The sequence below is a fragment of the Doryrhamphus excisus genome, linkage group LG10 (genome assembly GCF_037039965.1).
Source record: "Doryrhamphus excisus strain RoL-2023G ecotype Guam linkage group LG10, RoL_Dexc_Guam_v1.1, whole genome shotgun sequence".
Taxonomy (NCBI): domain Eukaryota; kingdom Metazoa; phylum Chordata; class Actinopteri; order Syngnathiformes; family Syngnathidae; genus Doryrhamphus; species Doryrhamphus excisus.
Window position 1 is genome coordinate 12,515,582 of NC_136366.1, and position 22,609 is coordinate 12,538,190.

The 22,609-nt window shown below is 40.9% G+C and overlaps 1 protein-coding gene across 6 annotated transcripts; it reads left to right on the plus strand.

Moving 5' to 3' along the window:
* The first annotated feature begins 5,445 nt into the window (after nt 1-5,445).
* Nucleotides 5,446-22,347, plus strand: opn4xa (opsin 4xa). Of its 6 annotated transcripts, XM_078794146.1 has the most exons (11): nt 5,446-5,464; nt 6,087-6,191; nt 10,571-10,706; nt 16,146-16,279; nt 16,385-16,588; nt 16,662-16,833; nt 16,922-17,083; nt 18,976-19,083; nt 19,180-19,360; nt 20,366-20,490; nt 20,576-22,347. In XM_078794146.1, the coding sequence occupies exons 3-11, from the start codon at nt 10,573-10,575 to the stop codon at nt 20,691-20,693; spliced, it is 1,338 nt and encodes a 445-aa protein (XP_078650272.1). In that variant the 5' UTR covers nt 5,446-5,464; nt 6,087-6,191; nt 10,571-10,572; the 3' UTR covers nt 20,694-22,347. The 6 variants fall into 6 exon arrangements, with proteins under 6 accessions (XP_078650272.1, XP_078650274.1, XP_078650273.1 ...); XM_078794148.1 differs by lacking the exon at nt 5,446-5,464 and having other exon boundaries at nt 5,980-6,191; nt 20,369-20,490; nt 20,648-22,347; XM_078794147.1 differs by lacking the exon at nt 5,446-5,464 and having other exon boundaries at nt 5,981-6,191; nt 20,369-20,490.
* Nucleotides 22,348-22,609: the final 262 nt, after the last annotated feature.

Consider the following 22,609-nt stretch of genomic DNA (forward strand, 5'->3'; position numbering starts at 1 on the left):
TGTGAGGATAAGCGGTAGAAAATGAATGAAGAAATGCTAGGTGGACCTAGGCAGGTATCAGGTGAGTGAGTGGCTGCTGTTGCAGACCTCACAGCTAGGAGACCAGGGTTCAATTCCACCCTCGGCCATCTCTGTGTGGAGTTTGCATGTTCTCCCTGTGCATGCGTGGGTTTTCTCCGGGTACTTCGGTTTCCTCCCACATTCCAAAAACATGCTAGGTTAATTGGCGACTCCAAATTGTCCATAGGTATGAATGTGAGTGTGAATGGTTGTTTGTCTATATGTGCCCTGTGATTGGCTGGCCACCAGTCCAGGGTGTACCCCGCCTCTCGCCCGAGGACAGCTGGGATAGGCTCCAGCACCCCCGCGACCCTCATGAGGATAAGCGGTAGAAAATGAATGATCTTGAGCACAAAGCCTGGGTTGGTTGAGCTACTTTTGTCTTGTCGCAGTCCAAGTAGACAACAGAATGGTTCAGTAAACATTCATTCATGATGGATACTCGTATTGACTGACACGCCGGTCACTAACTGTGCTGCTTAAACTCAAGACAAATTCACTCCTATATGGACACATTTGTTTTTGTTTACACCCCTGAGCAGGGAATAGACTACGTTGACAGTAATTGGACGGTGGAGCGCAGTGTCATGTGCTGGCTTCGGGCAAAGGAAGCAAACTTCTATCGCTTGGCAATCCTGTCTGATAACTGGAAGCCATCTCTGCTCAGTTGGCGTCATCCTGCGCCTACTGGTTACATCATCGCCTCACAGTCTGTGTTAAAGTTGGTGATGATGCAGAATGACAAGCTTCTCTGTTCCTGCTCTATGTGGGATACGTTTGTATTTCTGACCGGTAAACAGTCCAAGTTGAAATGGTCTCACCATCGAGAGTTTAATTATCTCCACAGATTCAGGGAGGGAGAATGCATATAAACATGACACACTGTTCATTCTAATGTAATATTATTTAAATTGCATTTCAGATGATGATTGTGGACTCATCAAAATTGGCATTCAATATTTGATAAGATATTAGATAAGATACGTATGCCTTTATTCGTCCCTCAGTGGGGAAATTTGCATTGCACAGAATCAGTTAAGCAGTACAAAAATACACAATATAAAAAAATAGACAATATAAACAACCCAAGTATTAACAAAGTTTTTTTTTATGTTATCTTATTCTGTGGTTGAAATAAGTCATTAAAAGCCCCAAACAAATATGAAATCCATGTTAGTGATGAGACCACAGCTGTATGGCCTGCATCCTGGGATTTCTTCATTCTGTCTGTTTTTCTGGTGCTTTTAGCCTGATATAAGTGTTTTTTTTTAAAGGCGCTTGAGGCTCATAAAGCTCATAAAGCTATGTGTTGTGTACACATGATCATCCCATCCATTCCCACTGGATCAGCTGGTCATCACGGCTGTGTCGCTTGAGCCAGGATGCAACTGAACCCCAGCCAGGAAATACACATCACCGTCAAGGCAAGGAAAGCGACTCATACTCTGTTTGTATGCTATTGATTTTAGTCACTGGTTTTAAAATCATGCGTGTGTGCATGTGTACTGATGTGTGTGGAAAAGGCTTACTCCTATCTCGTTTTCTTTATCACTGCATATATTGGGTCTTCTTCTTGGAACTATGGATCGGTATTCTCGGAAATGATCTTAATCGATGATTGCCTATCAACATTTAAATGGTGAATTTGTGTGAAATTTATATTCCTTCATATAATTCCTTTACTGCCTTGATTAAGGGCTGCACGTCGGATGAGTGGTTAGCGTGCAGACCTCACAGCAAGGAGACCAGGGTTCAATTCCACACTCTGTGTGGAGTTTGCATGTTCTCCCCGTGCATGTGTGGGTTTTCTCCGGGTACTCCGGTTTCCTCCCACAGTCCAAAAACATGCTACGTTAATTGGCCACTCCAAATTGTCCATAGGTATGAATGTGAGTGTGAATGGTTGTTTGTCTATATGTGCCCTGTGATTGGCTGGCCACCAGTCCAGGGTGTACCCCGCCTCTCGCCCGAAGACAGCTGGGATAGGCTCCAGCACCCCCGCCACCCTTTTGAGGATAAGCGGTAGAAAATGAATGAATTAATTCATCAGCGGTCTAGCGGTTAGCGCGCAGACCTCACAGCTAGGAGACCAGGGTTCAATTCCACCCTCGGGCATCTCTGTGTGGAGTTTGCATGTTCTCCCCGTGCATGCGTGGGTTTTCTCCGGGTACTCCGGTTTCCTCCCACATTCCAAAAACATGCTAGGTTAATTGGCGACTCCAAATTGTCCATAGGTATGAATGTGAGTGTGAATGGTTGTTTGTCTATATGTGCCCTGTGATTGGCTCGCCCCAAGACAGCTGGGGTAGGCTCCAGCACCTGCGACCCTCGTGAGGAAAAAGCGGTAGAAAATGAATGAATGAATGAATGAATGAATGCCTTGATTAAATCATCAAAAGTGCTTCAGTCAAGCATAAAGTGTAGCGGCTCTGAGTGAACGACTTCCTGTTGAAATGCACAATAAATGCATTTATTATTTTATTTATTTATTGAAATGCATTTATTCATGTCTGCTAACATGAACATGACATGCCATTTCAGCCATACTACACAGATGCAGACCTTCTCCAGCCGGGGGAACCTGACTCCATCCACGTTTCGGCAGTCTGCTGTAAGTACTGTGTACTCTAAATACTACTGTAATGACCTGAATATAACCAACTACATTTGTAACAATTACAACATGCCATCGTCACATTCTCCACCCTCCTGACATCTTGGTGGCAAAAATGTACACGCACACAAATGATAATACTAAACAGCCATTATTGTTAGAGCCCTTTAGACATGAAATAATATCAATAAAGTCACCTTTCCGTACATATTACCCAATATAAAGCTATTTAAGATGTAAATAAAACTTCAGAGTTGAGTTTTAGCTTGTTGTGGGTTATTCATTATTGTGCCTGTTATATAATACTACTACTACTACTAATAATAATACCTTAAAGGGGAACTGCACTTTTTTTTGGAATTTTGCCCATCATTCACAATCCTTATGTGAAAGATCAATACTTTAATATAATATTTCTTTCCCTTTTCTGTGCATTAAACATGAGAAAACAAGTTGATGTATAACATTAACAGAACGACTTTCCTAGGGGTATCGATTTAGTCCAGGAGCTTATGCTACCGCCGTCAACAATAAGAGCATAGATACAGCTACGGCACTTACGATGTCTGCTCTCATTGGGATGGCTGTGTCTTCCAGCACAGGACGTTAGCTCCAATAAAAAACACTGACCTTGTTGAGTCTTGAAATGAAGAGCCCGGGATACACTTTTTCGCCTGTGAATGACGCTAAAAGGGGGGTTAGCGACACATCCTGTTCGTCCGCTAGATAAAAATAGTTTTTCATGTTAGCTTCTAATAATAATATCACTGTAGATTGGTTAATATATGTATATGGAACAATGTTGGCCTTTTTTAGTTTTCTAGTGAGGGCTTTCATTAATTCTCGACCGCTTATCCTCACGAGGGTGCTGGAGCCTATCCCAGCTGTCTTCGGGCGAGAGGCGGGGTACAAATAAATAAAATAATAAAAAAATAATAATAAAAAAAAATAAAAATAATAAAAAATGATTACAATGGGGTAAAAATAATTAAAAACCCACGCATGCACGGGGAGAACATGCAAATTCCACGCTAACTCGACCGCCGTGCAGCTCTGACATGATTCAAATTTGCTTAAATATGCTACGGTATATTCATTCATTCATTCATTCATTTTCTACCGCTTTTTCCTCACAATGGTCGCGGGGGTGCTGGAGCCTATCCCAGCTGTCTTCGGGCGAGAGAAGCGGGGTACACCCTGGACTGTTGGCCAGCCAATCACAGGACACATATAGACAAACAACCATTCACACTCACATTCATACCTATGGACAATTTGGAGTAGGAATTAACCTAGCATGTTTTTGGAATGTGGGAGGAAACCGGAGTACCCGGAGAAAACCCACGCATGCACGGGAGAACATGCAAACTCCACACAGAGATGGCCGATGGTGGAATCAAACTCGGGTCTCTAGGTGTGAGGCCTGCGTGCTAACCACTCGTCCACCATGCAGCCGGGACGTCTGTTGTTAGCTAGCTGATATGAACTAGTACGTGTTCATGTTTCACATAAAGATTGTGATAGAATGAATGTAAACTGTGATGTAGCGAGGGAAGACCTTCTCTTAGTATTCCACTGGTTGTTTACAACTATGGACCGAGCAAATTGCAGCGTCTGGTGGTTGATTCTGAGCTGCTATAATCCATTATCGCACCATTGATTCGCATGTCACACAACATGACCTCATGGACAGGAATGCTTATCTCCGTCAAGAAAAGTTGTCATTATTATGATCAAAAACGTTCCCTATTCCTATTCCAACACACACACACAAAGTGGGTACAATGTCCGCTGTTAATAAGAGAGACATTTAGGCCAAAAGGTGCTGCTGCTCAGCTGTGCGTGACGTGACGCATTAGCATGGGCGTGTGCTTTCATCTGAGTCCTTTTCTCAGGATTCTTCTTCCACCAGAATGAGCATGTGAACAAGTCTGATACGGAGGAGACCCCGCCTTCTCTCCAAAGATTCCTCCCGGCTATTTTCAAAGCATAACGCATAGTTGTCGTTTTTGTGTTTTTTTCCACAGTACATTACATTACATTACAGCAAGGGTCTCAAACACGCGGCCCGGACACTAGTTTGAGGCCCCCGCCTTGATATGAAAGTTTAATGTTAGTGCGGCCCGCGCAAGTTTGATATGGATGCTGTATGGTATCATGTACCCAGAAAAAATTATTACGTTTGATTAATGTTCATGTTAAAGGTTAAATAACTGTTAATAGTTATCCTCCCTATCCGTGTGGAAGTGGTACATTTTTGGCTATTTAAGTTTAAAGGAAATAACTTGAAGGCTACCGTTTAGGTCGCTAGCTCTCTAGTTTGCGAGTTAGCATGTGTCTCAAGACCCTGCAGTTGCGCAATATGTTGTAAATAAAAAGAGTAGAAATGTGACTATAGTCGTGTTTTGTCATGTCTACAGGGCTCTAATAATGCTTTGTTAATTTTAATCTGAAAAAAATAATTTGTCTACCCACCAACTATATGTGGTTTCTTAAGTTTTATTAGATGCCGTTTTATTGTTATTATATTTATTTTTTTATTACTGATTGATTGATTGATTTTCTTTATTCTTGATTTATTTTTCATCTTATTTTGTGTAGAAAAATAAAAAGTAAGATATTTGAGAACAGTGTAATGTTTTATCAGAGCTTTTCTTGTAGAAAATCGAAACCAAACCAAAGTTTATTCATTTTTCTGTTTTTAATAAATTTTTGTTTTTTGTTTTTGTTTTTTTTGGAAAACCTGATGTGGCCCAGTCTCGCCCAGAACCTAGCTCCAGTGGCCCCCAGGTAAATTGAGTTTGAGACCCCTGCATTACAGTATCTTGTCATCTTTCCGACTTGATTGTTTGAAGCCTTAAACGTGAAATGCAATGCAACACACGGCATAGACGACTTCATCCGCTCTAATAGTTGGAATCAACAGCGTATCTAACCGCTACGCCTTAGTGGCCTCAGGATGCCCGTTAGTCAACATTCAGTTCCGCGCATAAATCTGACATTTTTACAAGAGGGTTCATTCACCAGCCAGCGTTATGTTTTCAGAGCTGTTTACTTCCTAAATCTACCACGAGCTATTATGTGTAATTATTTGAAACATTAAAAAAAACACCATGTGACAGCCACTCGCTGCAAACAAAACTTCTCCAGAACGTACATGAATGCGTTCTTTAGCCTACATTCCAATCAAGCTCACTAACTATATTTCACTTATGACTTATCACATATCATAAAAGCTCTTCCGGCTTGGCTTTTTTAAAGTGTGCTGTCTTGCACGCACTCGCACCACAACAGTGGTTTGATCAATGCACGGTGCCAAATGTGAGCTGCGTGTGATTGGTTGCCAGCAGGGGCATGGTCAATGTGTTGCTTGCTGCTTGTTTCTGTCAGTGTTATTCTCCTATTCTCTCAGAGAGCAGCTGTCCACTGATGCCTCGCTGGATGACCCAATCTCCCACATGCGGGATTAGAGAGGCGCACAACGAATAGACAGGGGCTTCGCTCTCTCAAATAAAAGGTATATTTCTATTTTTCTTATGACAGCAATGACTTTATTATGAAGTTTTCTGTTGATTTACAAATGAGCTATGCAAGCCAAACCGTGACTAAACACAAAAGTGCTGTTTTATACTGAAACTGATTCTTGCTTCATTCTTGCTTCATTCTTGTTCTCATAGTAGCGACCCCCCCTATGTGCTTACATAGGTTTACTCCTCCCGCAGTCCAAAAATATGCATGTTGTGTAAAATGGACACTCAGGTGACCAGTCCAGTGTTTTCAGCTGGCATAGGCTTCACCTCAACCTCAAGTGGTACAGTATATTGACATGAAATACTGTATATATACAGCTCTAATTGTGGAATTTACCCTCGCTAGAAAAGTATATATTACATATAATATAGTGATGTGTGATACCACTGATTTTGTTTCTCATCCGATACAGAGTAGAATTTAGGCTGATATTGGCAATACCAATACCAAAACCAATACCAATACTTTGTGCAAATTTACCTAAAAAGTTCTATATTACATATCATAGCATAAAGGATACAACACATTTAATTATTCATTCATTTTCTACCGCTTATCCTCACGAGGGTCGCTGGGGTGTTGGAGCCTATCCCAGCTGTCTTCGGGCGAGAGACAATCACAGGGCACATATAGAAAAACAACCATTCACACTCACATTCATACCTTTGGACAATTTGGAGTTGCCAATTAACCTAGCATGTTTTTGGAATATGGGAGGAAAAACCGGAGTACCCGGAGAAAACAAGCAAATCCACAGAGATGGCCGAGGGTGGAATTGAACTCGGGTCTCCGAGCTGTGAGGCTTGCGCTGCCGTGCAGCCCCATATTTAATCAATATAATTAAAGTAATAATATAAGTAATCAAATAAATCCTTGCGAGGGTCTCAGGTATGCTGGAGCCTATCGCAGCTGTCGTTGGGCGGAATGCAGGGTCCATTGACAAATAAACCAGGAGTTATTAAGAACTACAATAAGAAAGAAAACATTTATTCAGAGCTGGTAACGAAAGTTGCTAGTTTTCTACATAGCCATGTTTATATCCCACCCAAAAAAATTTTATTTCAATTTCAATGTTGATTATTATTATTATATAACAAGTCAATCATCTCAGCACTTTTACAGTAATTGACAAGATCAATAACTCATTCAATACCAGCCATTTTTGATGATTTTGAAGATTAGACTCTCATCTTTTTAATCCGAAAAAAAAGTTTCTACCTTTTTCTGTTTGTTCGTAATCAGCAGTAGAAGTTTCTGCAAAATATCACAGGAGGCTTTTTGTGCAAAGATACATTTCAAGCAAATGGCTAACAATGACACCACAACATAAACCACACATATTTTTAACAAATAAAACACCAGGAACTGCTTGTTCACATTTTCAACAAAACTGTGTGTGTGCAAATTTTTCCCTACGATGCATAACCTCCATCGCACAACATGGCGACATGCCTTTTCACTTCCTGTTTGTTGCAGAATGGAAAGATGCAGGCCGAGTTCTTATAAAATGCACTTCTGCCACCTTGTGGCTGTTTTTTGGTAGTTAAGAAATACCTTCAATTAAAAAAAATGGTATGACCCTAAAGCAGGGGTCTCAAACTCAATTTACCTGGGGGCCACTGGAGCTAGGGTCTGGGTGAGACTGGGCCGCATCAGGTTTAAAAAAAAACAAAAAAAAACGCATTTATTAAAAACAAAAAAAATTTAAAAACTTTGCTTTGGTTCCAATTTTCTACAAGAAAAGCTCTGATAAAACATTCCACTGTTCTCAAATATCTTACTTTTTATTTTTCTACATAAAATAAGATGAAAAATAAATAAACAAATCAAGAATAAAGAAAATCAATCAGTAATAAATAAATAAATATAATAATAATATTAAAACGGCAAATAATAAAAACTTAAGAAACCACATATAGTTGGTGGGTAGACAAATAATTTTTTTTCAGATTAAAATGAACAAAGCATTATTAGAGCCCTGTAGACATGACAAAACATGACTATAGTCACATTTATACTCTTTTTATTTACAACATATTGCACAACTGCAGGGTCTTGAGACACATGCTAACTCGCAAACTAGAGAGCTAGCGATCTAAGCGGTAGCCTTCAAGTTATTTCCTTTAAACTTAAATAGCCAAAAACTTACCACTTCCACACGGATAAGGAGGATAACTATTAACAGTTATTTAACTTTTAACACGAACATTAATCAAACGTAATATTTTTTTCTGGGTACATGATACCATACAGCATCCATATCAAACTTGCGCAGGCCGCACTAACATTAAACTTTCATATCAAGGCGGGGGCCTCAAACTAGTGTCCTGCGGGCCACATTTGGCCCGCGGGCTGCGTGTTTGAGACCCCTGCCCTAAAGCTTACATTAGATGGTGGTCTAATAAATTAGCACTGTATTTTAAAATGACCTTTGCACTCCGATGTCACTGTATGACCCAAAGGGCAGCCAAGGATGCTTGAGTCAGCTGCCACAGTGATCACAGCCCACTCAGACGTGTGCTTGCTTGACAAGGCCGGTCTATACAAACCGAGCCTTGATGCCTAATAAGCGTAAGTACAAGGTGACCGGGGTACGTCTGACGCACAAACCTTCAGTGAGCATAGCGGGTGGGCTGTCTTTATTGACTGGGATGCTGTGCAAGCACGTGCACGTCAAACATTGTGCACAAATATGATGAAGTTGACACCATCAAAAAATACGAACCAATGGATAAAAAAAATATATATAATAGCAAGCGTGTTGAAAGCGGTGATAATCGTGTGTGACCCAACGTGCGTGTGCTAAAAATCCTTTTATAATCAGCGGCGGGGCTGTGATTTGTGCAAACAGACCAGTCAGCGCCTTTTTCATTATCAGAAAGTACAGAGTTAATCGCCTTTTTGGTAAATGTGTCTGAGGCAACACAGCGTTGGATAATAGTCACAGATTAAAAGACTCACACTCCACACACATCCGGCTGATCATAAACTGCCATTCATTTCTTTCTTTTTTTTTTTTTTTTTTTACTCCACACAGCAGGAGTTAATCTGGACTGTGAACATTTGTATTACTGCTGTCCAAATCCATTTAACAAACTTCAGTCATTTGACATGCTTATAGATATCCGTTTGTGGTGTCATTTAGAATAAATAACTTGGGGGGGGGCTGCACGGCGGTCTAGTGGTTAGCGCGCAGACCTCACAGCTAGGAGATTGGGTCTCCTAGCTTTCTCCGGGTACTTCCAAAAACATGCTAGGTTAATTGGAGACTCCAAATTGTCCATAGGTATGAATGTGAGTGTGAATGGTTGTTTGTCTATATGTGCACTGTGATTGGCTGGCCACCAGTCCAGGGTGCACCCCACCTCTCACCCGAAAACAGCTGGGATAGGCTCCAGCACCCCCTTGTGAGGATAAGCTGTAGAAAATGAATGAATGAAAGAACTTATTTTTTTTAAGTAGTGAAGTCCTATATTGCAGCTACACAGAAAGCTTTCTAGATCTTCCAAAATCTGCACCTCTTCCAGCTTGGCTTTCCAAATAGGTCTGTTTTAATTTATTCCACCCTCGGCCGCCTCTGGACACAAACACTCCACTTGTCCAGCTTCTACCAGGGCACACCCATATAAGGAAGTATAGCTCACTGTGATGTCACAGCGACCCAATGTTAGAAAAAACTTTATGAAACTGAGCATTTCAGGGCTCACTTCCAAACTTTGTCATTGTTTAACATGATCATTTATATGTTAGAAAAGTGGAAAAAGGTCCCCTTTAACAAATTCTAATTTATTGACGAGTCTAAGTCCTGAATCTAAACAACCGCAGCACTTCCTGTGCGAGCTCCCTGCACATCGACACAGCAGTCTGGGTATAGTGAGGGGGAACTACCGCTGTAGCTCTGGAGCCAAGTGTCCAACGTCCAGCACTACTATTTCTGAGCCGGTTAGAATGACATGTCACATATAAAAGCTGAAATCTCATTGGATGTAAAAATATCATGTGCTCATAACACATGCGGTGTTGAAACACAAAATAAGCGTTTCAAACAAAAATGTAGGGAAACCCAAACTGTAATTAACACAAGTGTAAAAAGAAGTTAAGCCCAGTTGCTAGTCATGTGTAAAAACAACAGATGCATAATTTAACCGCAGGAATAAAATTATTGTCTATAATGTGTAGAAAGAAGACAACCACTGTTATTAGTAAAGTAGCCATCTTTTGGACAAAACCCACAGAGATCCCTCAGTTTTCTATATCACTGGTCCTGTTTCTGGTCACATGCTCCAGTTTTACCATGTGACCTATAAGAACACAGATGTTTTTCAGGCATTGCTGGTGACGTACTAAATGTGTGTTTTGCTACAGAAATGGACCGACAAAACGGATTCTATCGGCAGGTAGATGTCCAGGACCACGTTCACTACATCGTGGCCTTTTTTGTCCTGGTGATCGGAACAGTGGGCGTTACTGGCAATGCCTTGGTCATGTATGCATTCTTCTGGTAAGTCAGAATCTTTTCTTTACTTTGCTTGTCTTCATTAAAACACACTCACTAAAACAATGACGCTGATGTTCGAGTCCGTGACCCCAAAACCTAAAACCTGACCTGAACCCAAAACAACGCATGACTCATTGTTGCTGCACTGTTGCACCGTACCAATAGAAAACATCCTTCAGTAGACATTCTCCAACTGAAAAAGCCTACTGTGTGCTTAAGACTAATATTAAAATATATATCAATATTCTCAATACAAAATGGACAAAAGCAGTGTTCTTTGGGATGAGCACATGGTTCGAACCAACGTCACAAACCAGAGACAGAATGATGGTTTTCACCCCGCGCCTGCAGGCACTCAATACCAGGAAACAGCCTAGTGATTTGCTAACGGTACTGAACAAATCAATGCATGTATTGTAAAGTACTTTTACAACTTCATAAAACTTCAATCGCACTTTTTTTTATGTATTGAATGGCTACAACAGAACACCAGGAGGATACATGAAGTACTCCAAAGTGTAATATATTTCTTCCACTGTACTAGGTTGAAAACTGCACATACTGTAGCCACTCACTGGGTACTACTTTAGCTACAAGAGCACCGTCTAATGCAGGGGTGGGCAAATATTTGGACTCAGAAATTGTAACAAAATTGTCTGGGGGGGCCACAACATATATTTAACACACACACACTATTTTATGCTTACAGTGAAGAAAATAAGTATTTGAACACCCTGCTATTTTGCTATTTCTCCCACTTAGAAATCATGGAGGGGTCTGAAATTTTCATCGTAGGTGCATGTCCACTGTGAGAGAGATAAACTAAAAAGAAAAATCCAGAAATCACAATGCATGATTTTTTAACAATTTATTTGTGTGATACAGCTGCAAATAAGTATTTGAACACCTGTGTATCATCTAGAATTCTGACCCTGAAAGACCTGTTAGTCTGCCCATTAGAAGTCCACCTGCACTCCATGTATCATCCTGAATCAGATGCACCTGTTTGAGGTCGTTAGCTGCATAAAGACACCTGTCCACCCCATACAATCAGTAAGACTTTAACTTGTAACATGGCGAAGACCAAAGAGCTGTCCAAAGACACCAGAGACAAAATTGTACACCTCCACAAGGCTGGAAAGGGCTACGGAGCAATTACCAAGCAGCTTGGTGAAAAAAGGTCCACTGTTGGAGCTATCATTAGAAAATGGAAGAAGCTAAACATGACGGTCAATCTCAATCGGAGTGGAGCCCCATGCAAGATATCACCTCGTGGGGTCTCAATGATTCTAAGAAAGGTGAGGAATCAGCCCAGAACTACACGACAGGACTTGGTCAATGACCTGAAAAGAGCTGGGACCACCGTTTCCAAGGTTACTGTAGGTAATACACTAAGACGTCATGATGTGAAATCATGCATGGCACGAAAGGTTCCCCTGCTTAAACCAGCACATGTCAAGGCCCGTCTTAAGTTTGCATATGACCATTTGGATGATACAGAGGAGTCATGGGAGAAAGTTTTATGGTCAGATGAGACCAAAATAGAACTTTTTGGTCATAATTCCAATAAGCGTGTTTGGAGGAAGAAGAATGAAGAGTACAATCCGAAGAACACCATCCCTACTGTGAAGCATGGGGGTGGTAGCATCATGCTTTGGGGGTGTTTTTCTGCACATGGGACAGGACGAGTGCACTGCATTAAAGAGAGGATGACTGGGGCCGTGTATTGTGAGATTTTGGGGAACAACCTCCTTCCCTCTGTCAGAGCATTGAAGATGGGTCGTGGCTGGGTCTTCCAACACGACAACGACCCGAAGCACACAGCCAGGAAAACCAAGGAGTGGCTCCGTAAGAAGCATATCAAGGTTCTAGCATGGCCCAGCCAGTCTCCAGACCTGAACCCAATCGAAAATCTTTGGAGGGAGCTCAAACTCCGTGTTTCTCAGCGACAGCCCAGAAACCTGACTGATCTAGAGAAGATCTGTGTGGAGGAGTGGGCCAAGATCCCTCCTGCAGTGTGTGCAAACCTGGTGAAAAACTACAGGAAACGTTTGACCTCTGTAATAGCAAACAAAGGCTACTGTACCAAATATTAACATTCATTTTCTCAGGTGTTCAAATACTTATTAGCAGCTGTATCACACAAATAAATTGTTAAAAAATCATGCATTGTGATTTCTGGATTTTTCTTTTTAGTTTATCTCTCTCACAGTGGACATGCACCTACGATGAAAATTTCAGACCCCTCCATGATTTCTAAGTGGGAGAAATAGCAAAATAGCAGGGTGTTCAAATACTTATTTTCTTCACTGTATAATTTTCCTTGAATTATTTGTCTAATTTTATTTATACTTTTGTACTAATTAAGACATCTGACTTGCAAGTCATGTTGCCAGTTTGTATATTAACCCTCCTCTTGTGTTAGGGTCGGCACCGACCCGTTTTACATTTTAATGCATAAAAAGAATCACATAACATTTGTTTATTGCATCAAGGCTTTTTGACTTTCAGGAAACTCTATGTCAACAAAATAAAACCAAAAAAAATTTTATTACTAAATTTTAAAATGGTTTGGTTGAAATTATGACCACTGTATTGTTAGCGTCGGTTTCGACACGGTTATAATAATATGACTATAAAGCAATGTTTGAGCCACAACTGAAATCATAAGTGTCCAATTAGCAACCAGCTCCTCTTCTCATCATGTAAGCTTCTGGGGATTCTCATTTTGTTGCTGAAAACTAACTTTTTTTACCTTTTCTTGACATTAATATATATGGGTCAAAATTGACCCCAACACCATAGATCAGGGGTCTCAAACTCAATTTACTTGGGGGCCACTGGAGCTAGGGTCTGGGTGAGACTGGGCCGCATCAGGTTTTCCGAAAGAAAAAAAACCAAAAACGCATTTATTGAAAACAGAAAAATGAATAAACTTTGCTTTGTTCCGATTAGTTTCCGATTAAAATTAACAAAGCATTATTAGAGCCCTGTAGACATGACAAAACACGACTATAGTCACATTTATACTCTTTATTTCCAACATATTGCGCAACTGCAGGGTCTTGAGACACATGCTAACTCGCAAACTAGAGAGCTAGCGACCTAAACGGTAGCCTTCAAGTTATTTCCTTTAAACTTAAATAGCCAAAAACTTACCACTTCCACACGGATAGGGAGGATAACTATTAACAGTTATTTAACCTTTAACATGAACATTAATCAAATGTAATAATTTTTTCTGGGTACATGATACCATACAGCATCCATATCAAACTTGCGCGGGCCGCACTAACATTAAACTTTCATATCAAGGCGGGGGTCTGAAACTAGTGTCCTGCAGCCACATTTGGCCCACGGGCCGCATGTTTGAGACCCCTGCGTTCATTTGACCATTTTTGGAAATTGAAATGGAGGGGTATAGTGACAAAAAAAGGCCTTCATGCCCACACCAAAAGTATTAAAACCAATATTTTCATGGATGAGGAAGCCTAAGAAGGTAACCAAGACATGAGAAGTAAATTTGATGGTAACTTATTGTTTTTAGTGTATTTTATAGCTGATTTAATACATGGGTCAAAACCGACCCGTTAACATAAGACATGATACCAGAAAGCTAACACAAGAGGAAGGTTAAAAGTTGAAATACTTAGAAAGCAACTGGCGGGCTGGATTTAAACGCTTGGTGGGCCGCAGTTTGCCTACGCCTGATATAATGTAAGCTAATGAAATATATTCAAAACTTACATCTTTAGTCTTTTTGTTTTGTAACCTGCTTAAAACATAATAATAACAAAGCTTTCTTTGCATAAACGGCGAGGTTAGTGAATGAATGTGCATGTTATTTACAGTATATATCATTACATACAAAATGTATTGCACTGTACATGAGGCGGCAAAGTCAAATCAGTTAGGCTTTGACCACAGGAAGAGATTAGTGTGAAACATCTAAAGATGGAACGGTCCACAGTCCATGGATGTGCAGCTGAGACTGACATGTTTTGTGCATTAAAGCAGCAGCGTCCAGTGAGGCTGGCTTCCCCAACCGCCGCATCACACGTACAGAGGACACGAGAAGCACTCTGACAGCTTAGACACTTAGAGTCTGGCAAACAGGAAAAATGAAATATCCGGTTATGCCCTGAGAAATGTAATGTATGGCTATAATATACAATGTGTGTGTGTGTGTGTGTACAAGGAGCTCGATGACATACTCCCACATTAAGTGGAAGCTAATGCTGGGAGTCACTAAACGAACCTATTGACTGACAGCACTGCTTTGATTTGGAAATCCTAAGGGATCCGGGCCATGGTGTTCCCCTGCAAATCAATGGGACTTCAAAGGTCATTTATAATTTGTTTTTAAACCATAGTGATTTCCACGCAAAAACAATTGAGTTGTAAAGGCCAAAATGCTTTACAGTGCAACAAAAGGAGGGATGGAAGACAGCACTATGTTTGAGAACTCGCATATAACTTCATTTAGAAAACACAGGAGCAACAGAACCAATATTGTAATAGCGGTAAGGAGCAAACTGCTCAGCCAGCTTTAATATCCCAGATGAGTTCATAGTTCATTGGGTCCAGCTCAGGGAGGCCAAGACAAACAACCATTCACACTCACATTCATACCTATGGACAATTTGGAGTCGCTAATTAACCTAGCATGTTTTTGGAATGTGGGAGGAAACCGGAGTACCCGGAGAAAACCCACGCATGCACGGGGAGAACATGCAAACTCCACACAGAGATGGCAGACGGTGGAATTAGACTTGGGTCTCCTAGCTGTGAGGCCTGTGTGCTAACCACTCACCGACGTGCAGCTATATAGATAGTTATTATTATTATTATTCATTCATTTTCTACCGCTTTTTCCTCACGAGGGTCGCGGGGGTGCTGGAGCCTATCCCAGCTGTCTTCGGGCGAGAGGCGGGGTACACCCTGGACTGGTGGCCAGCCAATCACAGGGCACATATAGACAAACAACCATTCACACTCACATTCATACCTATGGACAATTTGGAGTCGCTAATTAACCTAGCATGTTTTTGGAATGTGGGAGGAAACCGGAATACCCGCAAAAAACCCACGCATACAAACTCCACACAGAGATCGCCAAAGGTGGGATTGAACTTGGGTCTCCTCGCTGTGAGGCTTGCGTGCTAACCACTTGTGCGCCGTGCAGCTGCTCTGCCCAGCTCCCGTAAGTGTTGAACCGAGGAAGCAAGCAGGTCCAGATGGTGTATGCCCTCCATTGCAGATGTAGTTGGGGATGAGGCATGCCTGATGGAGATAGAGGTCGACAGTGTGTAGCTTCTGTCCTGTCCATCATTGCCAATCCACAAGCTCAATTGCACAGCAACGTTCCTGGGAAACTCACCGATTTTCACATCTTTTTAAACCTCTATGAAAAACGAAATCCTTGTTTTCTTTGCATGTTAGTAACAAGAAGCTACGAACTCCTCCCAACTTCTTCATCATGAACCTGGCCATCAGTGACTTCCTCATGGCCACCACACAATCACCCATCTTCTTTGTCAACTCCCTCTACAAGGGTTGGATTTTTGGCGAAACAGGTATACAGTATACATGTATACCGCATGCTTATGCAATATATAAAGCAATAATAATAATAAAGCAATATATGCTTTATTATTCCAATGGTGCTTTTCCCCCCACAGGCTGTAAGATCTACGCCTTCTGCGGAGCCTTATTTGGCATCACGTCCATGATCAACCTCCTGGCTATCTCCGTGGATCGCTACATCGTCATCACCAAGCCTCTGCAGGCCTTACAGTGGACCTCCAAGCGACGCACTTGCTTCATCATCTCCCTGGTCTGGCTGTATTCCCTTGCCTGGAGTCTTGCACCTCTTCTGGGGTGGAGTAAGGAGCTAATGTTCTCACACGGGAAAATACTTCCGATACTTTGCTACATTGTCATATTTTATCTTTTGAGGTTCTTACATCCCAGAAGGACTGATGACTTCATGCACGTGGGATTATGTGACGTCAACGCCTGCCAATAAAAGCTACACGCTGATGCTATGCTGCTTTGTCTTCTTCATCCCTCTGGGCATCATATCCTATTGTTATCTGTGTATGTTTCTGGCTACCCGCCATGCAAGCAGGTAAATTCACTCAACCTAGCTAAATAATCATTCAAGCTAGCACAACGTTGCTAATTCTGTGCTTCATTCCTCCGTTGTGTCGTGGCAGGGAAGTGGAGAAGTTGGGCTCTCAGGTGAGGAAGACGACTTTGATCCAGCAGCAGACCATCAGGACTGAGTGGAAGTTGGCCAAGATTGCCTTTGTGGTGATCATAGTGTTTGTCCTCTCCTGGTCGCCCTATGCATGCGTCACCCTCATTGCCTGGGCCGGGTAAATATCATGCAGTCTCTTTATGTTCTGATAACGTCTCACTTTCAACCAAATATAATAATAATAATAATAATACATTTTATTTGTATAGCGCTTTTCAAGATACTTAAAGACACTTTACAAAAGAATGAAGTTGAATAAAGCAAGTAAACAGAATAAAAGACACACCAAAATACAACATTCATTGGTTAATACACAGTTAACATGAGTAAAAAGCGGGGCGGGGCACATAAAAGTATGCAACAAAAGTTGAAATACTTAGAAAGCAACTGGCGGGCTGGGTTTAAACGCTTGGTGGGCCGCATGTGACCCCCGGGCCGTAGTTTGCCCACCCCTGATGTAGGGGAAGTCTGCATCCACAGGTTCCATCCATCCGTCATTTACAATAATTTTGCATCGTTTTCTGCATGTAAAATTCTATATATTGCTATCGCATTAGAAATATTCTCTATTCTCAATCATTTTTTTATTTTTCATGATGACGGGCCTCCCCGATTGCTCGTCGCTATCAAAAGTGAGGGAGATGATAGATTTTTTTTCACGTTCGGTTCTCAAACAGAATGATTAAAGTGGACTCTCGGGTAATAATTCTACTGGTTCTGGCTATGGTTTTTAACATTTCAGTTAAGGCTTGGAGAAGCTTGTCGTGGTTCGTGCAGTCATGGAACATGAGTAGTCAAGTAGGAGTGAAGTACATTTTTAAAGCCATATACAAGGCTTCTGCGTAACCGGCTTGACACTGGGACTAGTGGAGGGAATGGGGTGGGGGGGTCAACACCCCCCCTAAATAAATGGCTTGTCCGCCTCAAATGAAACCTCTGCTGTGTTTTCAAACCTGACACCACAGCACTGCGTATTAGTTTGTTGCATACTAATATACGACATATAATATACGTATTCCCCCTTCACATTTCTGACTGACATCTCACCATATATGCATGCCTACAACCGGCTCTGTGAGGACAGGCGGAATAGAAAACGGATGGATGGATGGCTAGGCTTATTTCCTGTCAGGGTTGGCCAGCGACTCAATCACATGAGTGCTTTTGGCTTAGTTTTTACACCTGATGCAACCCTGGCCGGGGGATTGAAACCATGCCCCCTGCCATGAAAGGCAGAAGTGTGTACCATTACCACACCAGGGATGAATATATTGTCTCCAGTGTATGTATACACTAGGGTGCATCAAATTTGAATGGGAAATTTTAAATTCATAATATCAATTTGGCTGGCATTCCATTTTTTTCTAATGGAACATAAAAATGTCTTGAGGAAATCCATTGAGATTTAGGGGTGCCACCTCACACATAAACTGTTGTAAAATTTCGGAAAATATGCAATTTCTAATGTGCAATTGACAAAAAAGTTGAGTACAATGAACTTCTATACAGCATCATTTTCTATAGGGTTATCAAAGGGGGCCCAAATAATAAATGGACTAATGTATATCAGATTATGTAGGACTACAGTACTACTCTCAATGAATATGAGGCATCAGCAATACTATAGCAATACTATATTACTGTTGTTGATGTTATGCTTGCTCAGCCTTTAGCTAACTGTCATTAGCAAACTGTAGCTAGCTAATGTTACCTACAGGAGAAGCAATAAGCACTAAATACCTATAAATATGACTACAAATCATTCAAATTACAAAGACAAAACCGCAAATTTGCTAGTAATATGTAATAGGAGTATAAATACCAACAAAAACATATGTATGTATATGTATGGTGGCACCCCTAAATATTCATGTATTGGAAAAATATTTTGTATGTGTTGTTTCTACATATATTGGAACACTTTTAGTACCCAGCCATATCAAAATTCAATACTTGTGTTTTTTGATGCACCCTAATGTACAGTTTATAATTCATATATCTGTCTTTCAGGTACGCCAGGGTCCTGAACCCGTACTCCAAAGCCGTCCCCGCAGTCATCGCCAAAGCCTCGGCCATCTACAACCCTTTCATCTACGCCATCATCCACTCTAAATACAGGTGAAAGCACTACATTCAGCTCATAATACTTAGTAGTAATGTGAGCTTGGAACAGATACAGAACCTTTTGTTTGAGTAATCACTGTGCTTCAACAGGGATACTCTGGCTGAAAAAGTCCCCTGTCTACACTTCCTCGCCCAGGCTCGTCGCCCGAGGGACAGCATGTCCGTGTCACAAAGCCAGTCCTCCTTCAGGCACTCCATGTTAAGCAGGCAATCGTCTGTTTCCAAAAACAAGTTTGTCCAGGTTTCCTCCTCCTTATCCACAATGGACACTGTAAGTATAGCCGCAAATACTCCAATCAATGCCTCTGTTCTAGATTGGTGTTAACAGCTGTGGCTGTAGGCAACCTGCTGATGTGGTTTTAGGCCAGTACTGTAATACTGTAATTAGTAGCAAACAGCACTATTATGGAAATAATTTGCCTTAAACTTCATTTTCATTTGACAAAATGTCAAGGGCCAATGAAACAAAGAAGCCACACTTTACAGCACTGACATGGTGTCAAATGATTGCAATTTTTATTCAAATTAATCACCGTTTTCAAATGAATTAATGATGATTAATCACCATGTGAAATATGGCCATTTTATTGTATTTTATGAACAGAAATTGGTCACCCCAAATTGGTATGAATGTGAGTGTTTGTCTATATGTGCCCTGTGATTGGCTGGCCACCAGTCCAGGGTGTACCCCGCCTCTCGCCCGAAGACAGCTGGGATAGCCTCCAGCACCCCCCGCGACCAATGAATCAATGAATGAAAATATACATGACAGGACATGAAATATATGTATTAAATGCTCCAAATGAACAGAAATTTGAAATCAAACTAACAGAAAAAGCATTGAAGTGTCCTTCAATGCACCACGCCATCATCTAATGTCAATGAGGAAGTGTCGTTCTGAGGCTGAACGGACTATAGAGATGCGTTTGTGAGATGGAGATGCATTCATGGTGTTGGAGTCGCACTGCAGTTGATGTGTTCAGGTCAGAATAAAGTTATAAAGGAGCTTCAGACTGTGAGTGAGACTGTGGGGATGCTACACTGTGTCTCTATATCCGCCATGATAGCAGAGGTGTGGCTTGCCAGGATGTAATTAATGAACTAAATCAATTTGTGTTTGTAGAAAATGTGACCGCAATATTGGGTTGTGTACATAAGTTTTAGTATTATTTATTTTTTAGTTTAGTATTATATATATATAGTTTAGTATTTAGTACACGTCCACATGAAAAGTAAAACATTTTGTTGTGAATGTGCAAAAACAAAAACCCTGCAGCAGGTTTGGAGTGATGTGGAGCTGGATCCAATGGACCAGAGCCGCTGTCTGGAGTCCAGCTGTTCCCTCGGAGCCCTGAAGGAGAAGGACCAGAGCCAAGATAAAAGACCACATTGTCAAAACAGGTAAAACAGACGCTCAAAATTCTGAATGACAATCATGAAGTACAATGATAATTATTGCAAATGTAGATTTTCACTGAAATTCTAGCCACCCTTTCGAGAACTCTAAGCACGCGATCAAAATTTGTGACCCGAGTGAGTCAACATGGTCATGCTCCAGGGTTGGGGGGAGGAAGAAGAGGAGAAACCAAGATGGTGGAACGTAGACATGTACCTGGAAGATCAAGAGGAGGCTGGCTAAAACATGAAGCAAAGAAGGCAGCAGAAAGAAAACCAGACATTGATGTCAGGGTCCTCGTGCAGCCAGACTCTCTTGGGACACAACTAAATTTGTTTGTCCTCTTGGACCCAATGACAGACTAGACTGTGGCGTTTGAGTGGAAAAACAAGGACAAGGAAAATGGAGTGGAACATGTCGAATACCATGTTTTCTCACGGAGTGGGCTCTGCTCTGTATACCCTGTTCCTCATTAAGCACCTTGAGAGTCATACCATTGGATAAATAAACACCGCACCCTAAATCAATGCTTTTTTTGTCCCCAGAGCATATTGTGCAGATAAAGTTACACACGATGAAAGACTGGAAAGTACCCAAATACCCCCAAAAATGGCATCGGGCAAGAGCATGACTCAGCACAGTTTTTGGGGAATACACAGGTTTTAAAGTATGATCTGTTTTAATTTAGTTGCAGAAATAATACTAATATCAAAATGGTCCTCACCCCTTACATTTTTCTTAATGCGAGCGACCCTCAGTGGCAAACGCTTGCACACCTCTTATATATGTTTAACCTTCCTCTTGTGTTAGCTTTCTGGTATCATCTCTTATGTTAACAGGTCAGTTTTGACCCATGTATTAAATCAGCTATAAAATACACTAAAACAAATTTGCTTCTCATGTCTTGGTTACCTTCTTGGGCTTCCTCATCCATGAAAATATTGGTTTTAATACTTTTGGTGTGGGCATGTGGGCCTTTTTTTGTCACTATACCCCTCCATTTCAATTTCCAAAAATGGTCAAATGAACCTCAAAAGAATCATATTCATAAATTGAAGGTTCTTTTGTTACCTGGCTATTACTGAGGGATATAGAACATATCTTTTAAATAAATTAGTTTGATTTATTTTCTCATTTTAGTATTAATCACTAAAGAAACATCTATGGTGTTGGGGTCAATTTTGACCCATATATATTAATATCAAGAAAAGGTAGAAAAAGTTATTGTTTTCAGCAACAGAACTTTAGTATAAACTGAAATCAAAAAGCAGAACAGGTCCAGATCTTGGTTCACTGTACTTCTTGCCATTTTTTTTCCATGATCCAAATTGGAAATGTGAAATGAGCCAGTCAAATGAGTGAATTCCCCTCACGTGTCTGGACCTTGTTTTTCTGCTGGTATACTGGAAAAGCGGTCAAAATGAAAATCCCCTGAAGCTTACATGATGCGAAGAGGAGCTGGTTGTCATTGTGTTGGCTAATTGGACACTGATGATTTCAGTTGTGGCTCAAAATATTGCTTTATAGTCATATTATTATTATAACCGGGTCGAAACCGACCCTAACAATACAGTGGTCATAATTTCAACCGGACCATTTTAAAATTTAGTCAAAAGAATTTTTTTGGGTTTTATTTTGTTGAAATAGAGTTTCCTGACAAAGTCAAAAAGCATTGATGCAATAAACAAATGATTCTTTTTAAGCATTAAAATGTAAAACGGGTCGGTGCCGACCCTAACATGTCCTCGCCTACTATTGAGGAAATATGGTATTTACCCATAAAATTGGACTACACCTGCACAATCATAATTCTGAGTGATATTTCCAACACTATTTATACCTTTAACTATGTGCAGCACAACCACAATAATAAACATATTCCTAAATAAGTGCTGTGCCACTCTTGACTGTTTTTTTTTAATCCAGACTACAGCAGTATAACAAATTAAACCCTCAAAGCATTTAGTTTTGGCTGTGTTGTCTGCTAATAGGGTTATGTAAAGATGATCTAATGGTATGTGCTGCAGCCTTATGTAAAGAACTGGTACACTTCAGTGGTTCAATAGGTTTACACTGGGGGAATTTGCTGCTGGGCTTCCTGTCTGTTTATTACCATATATTGAC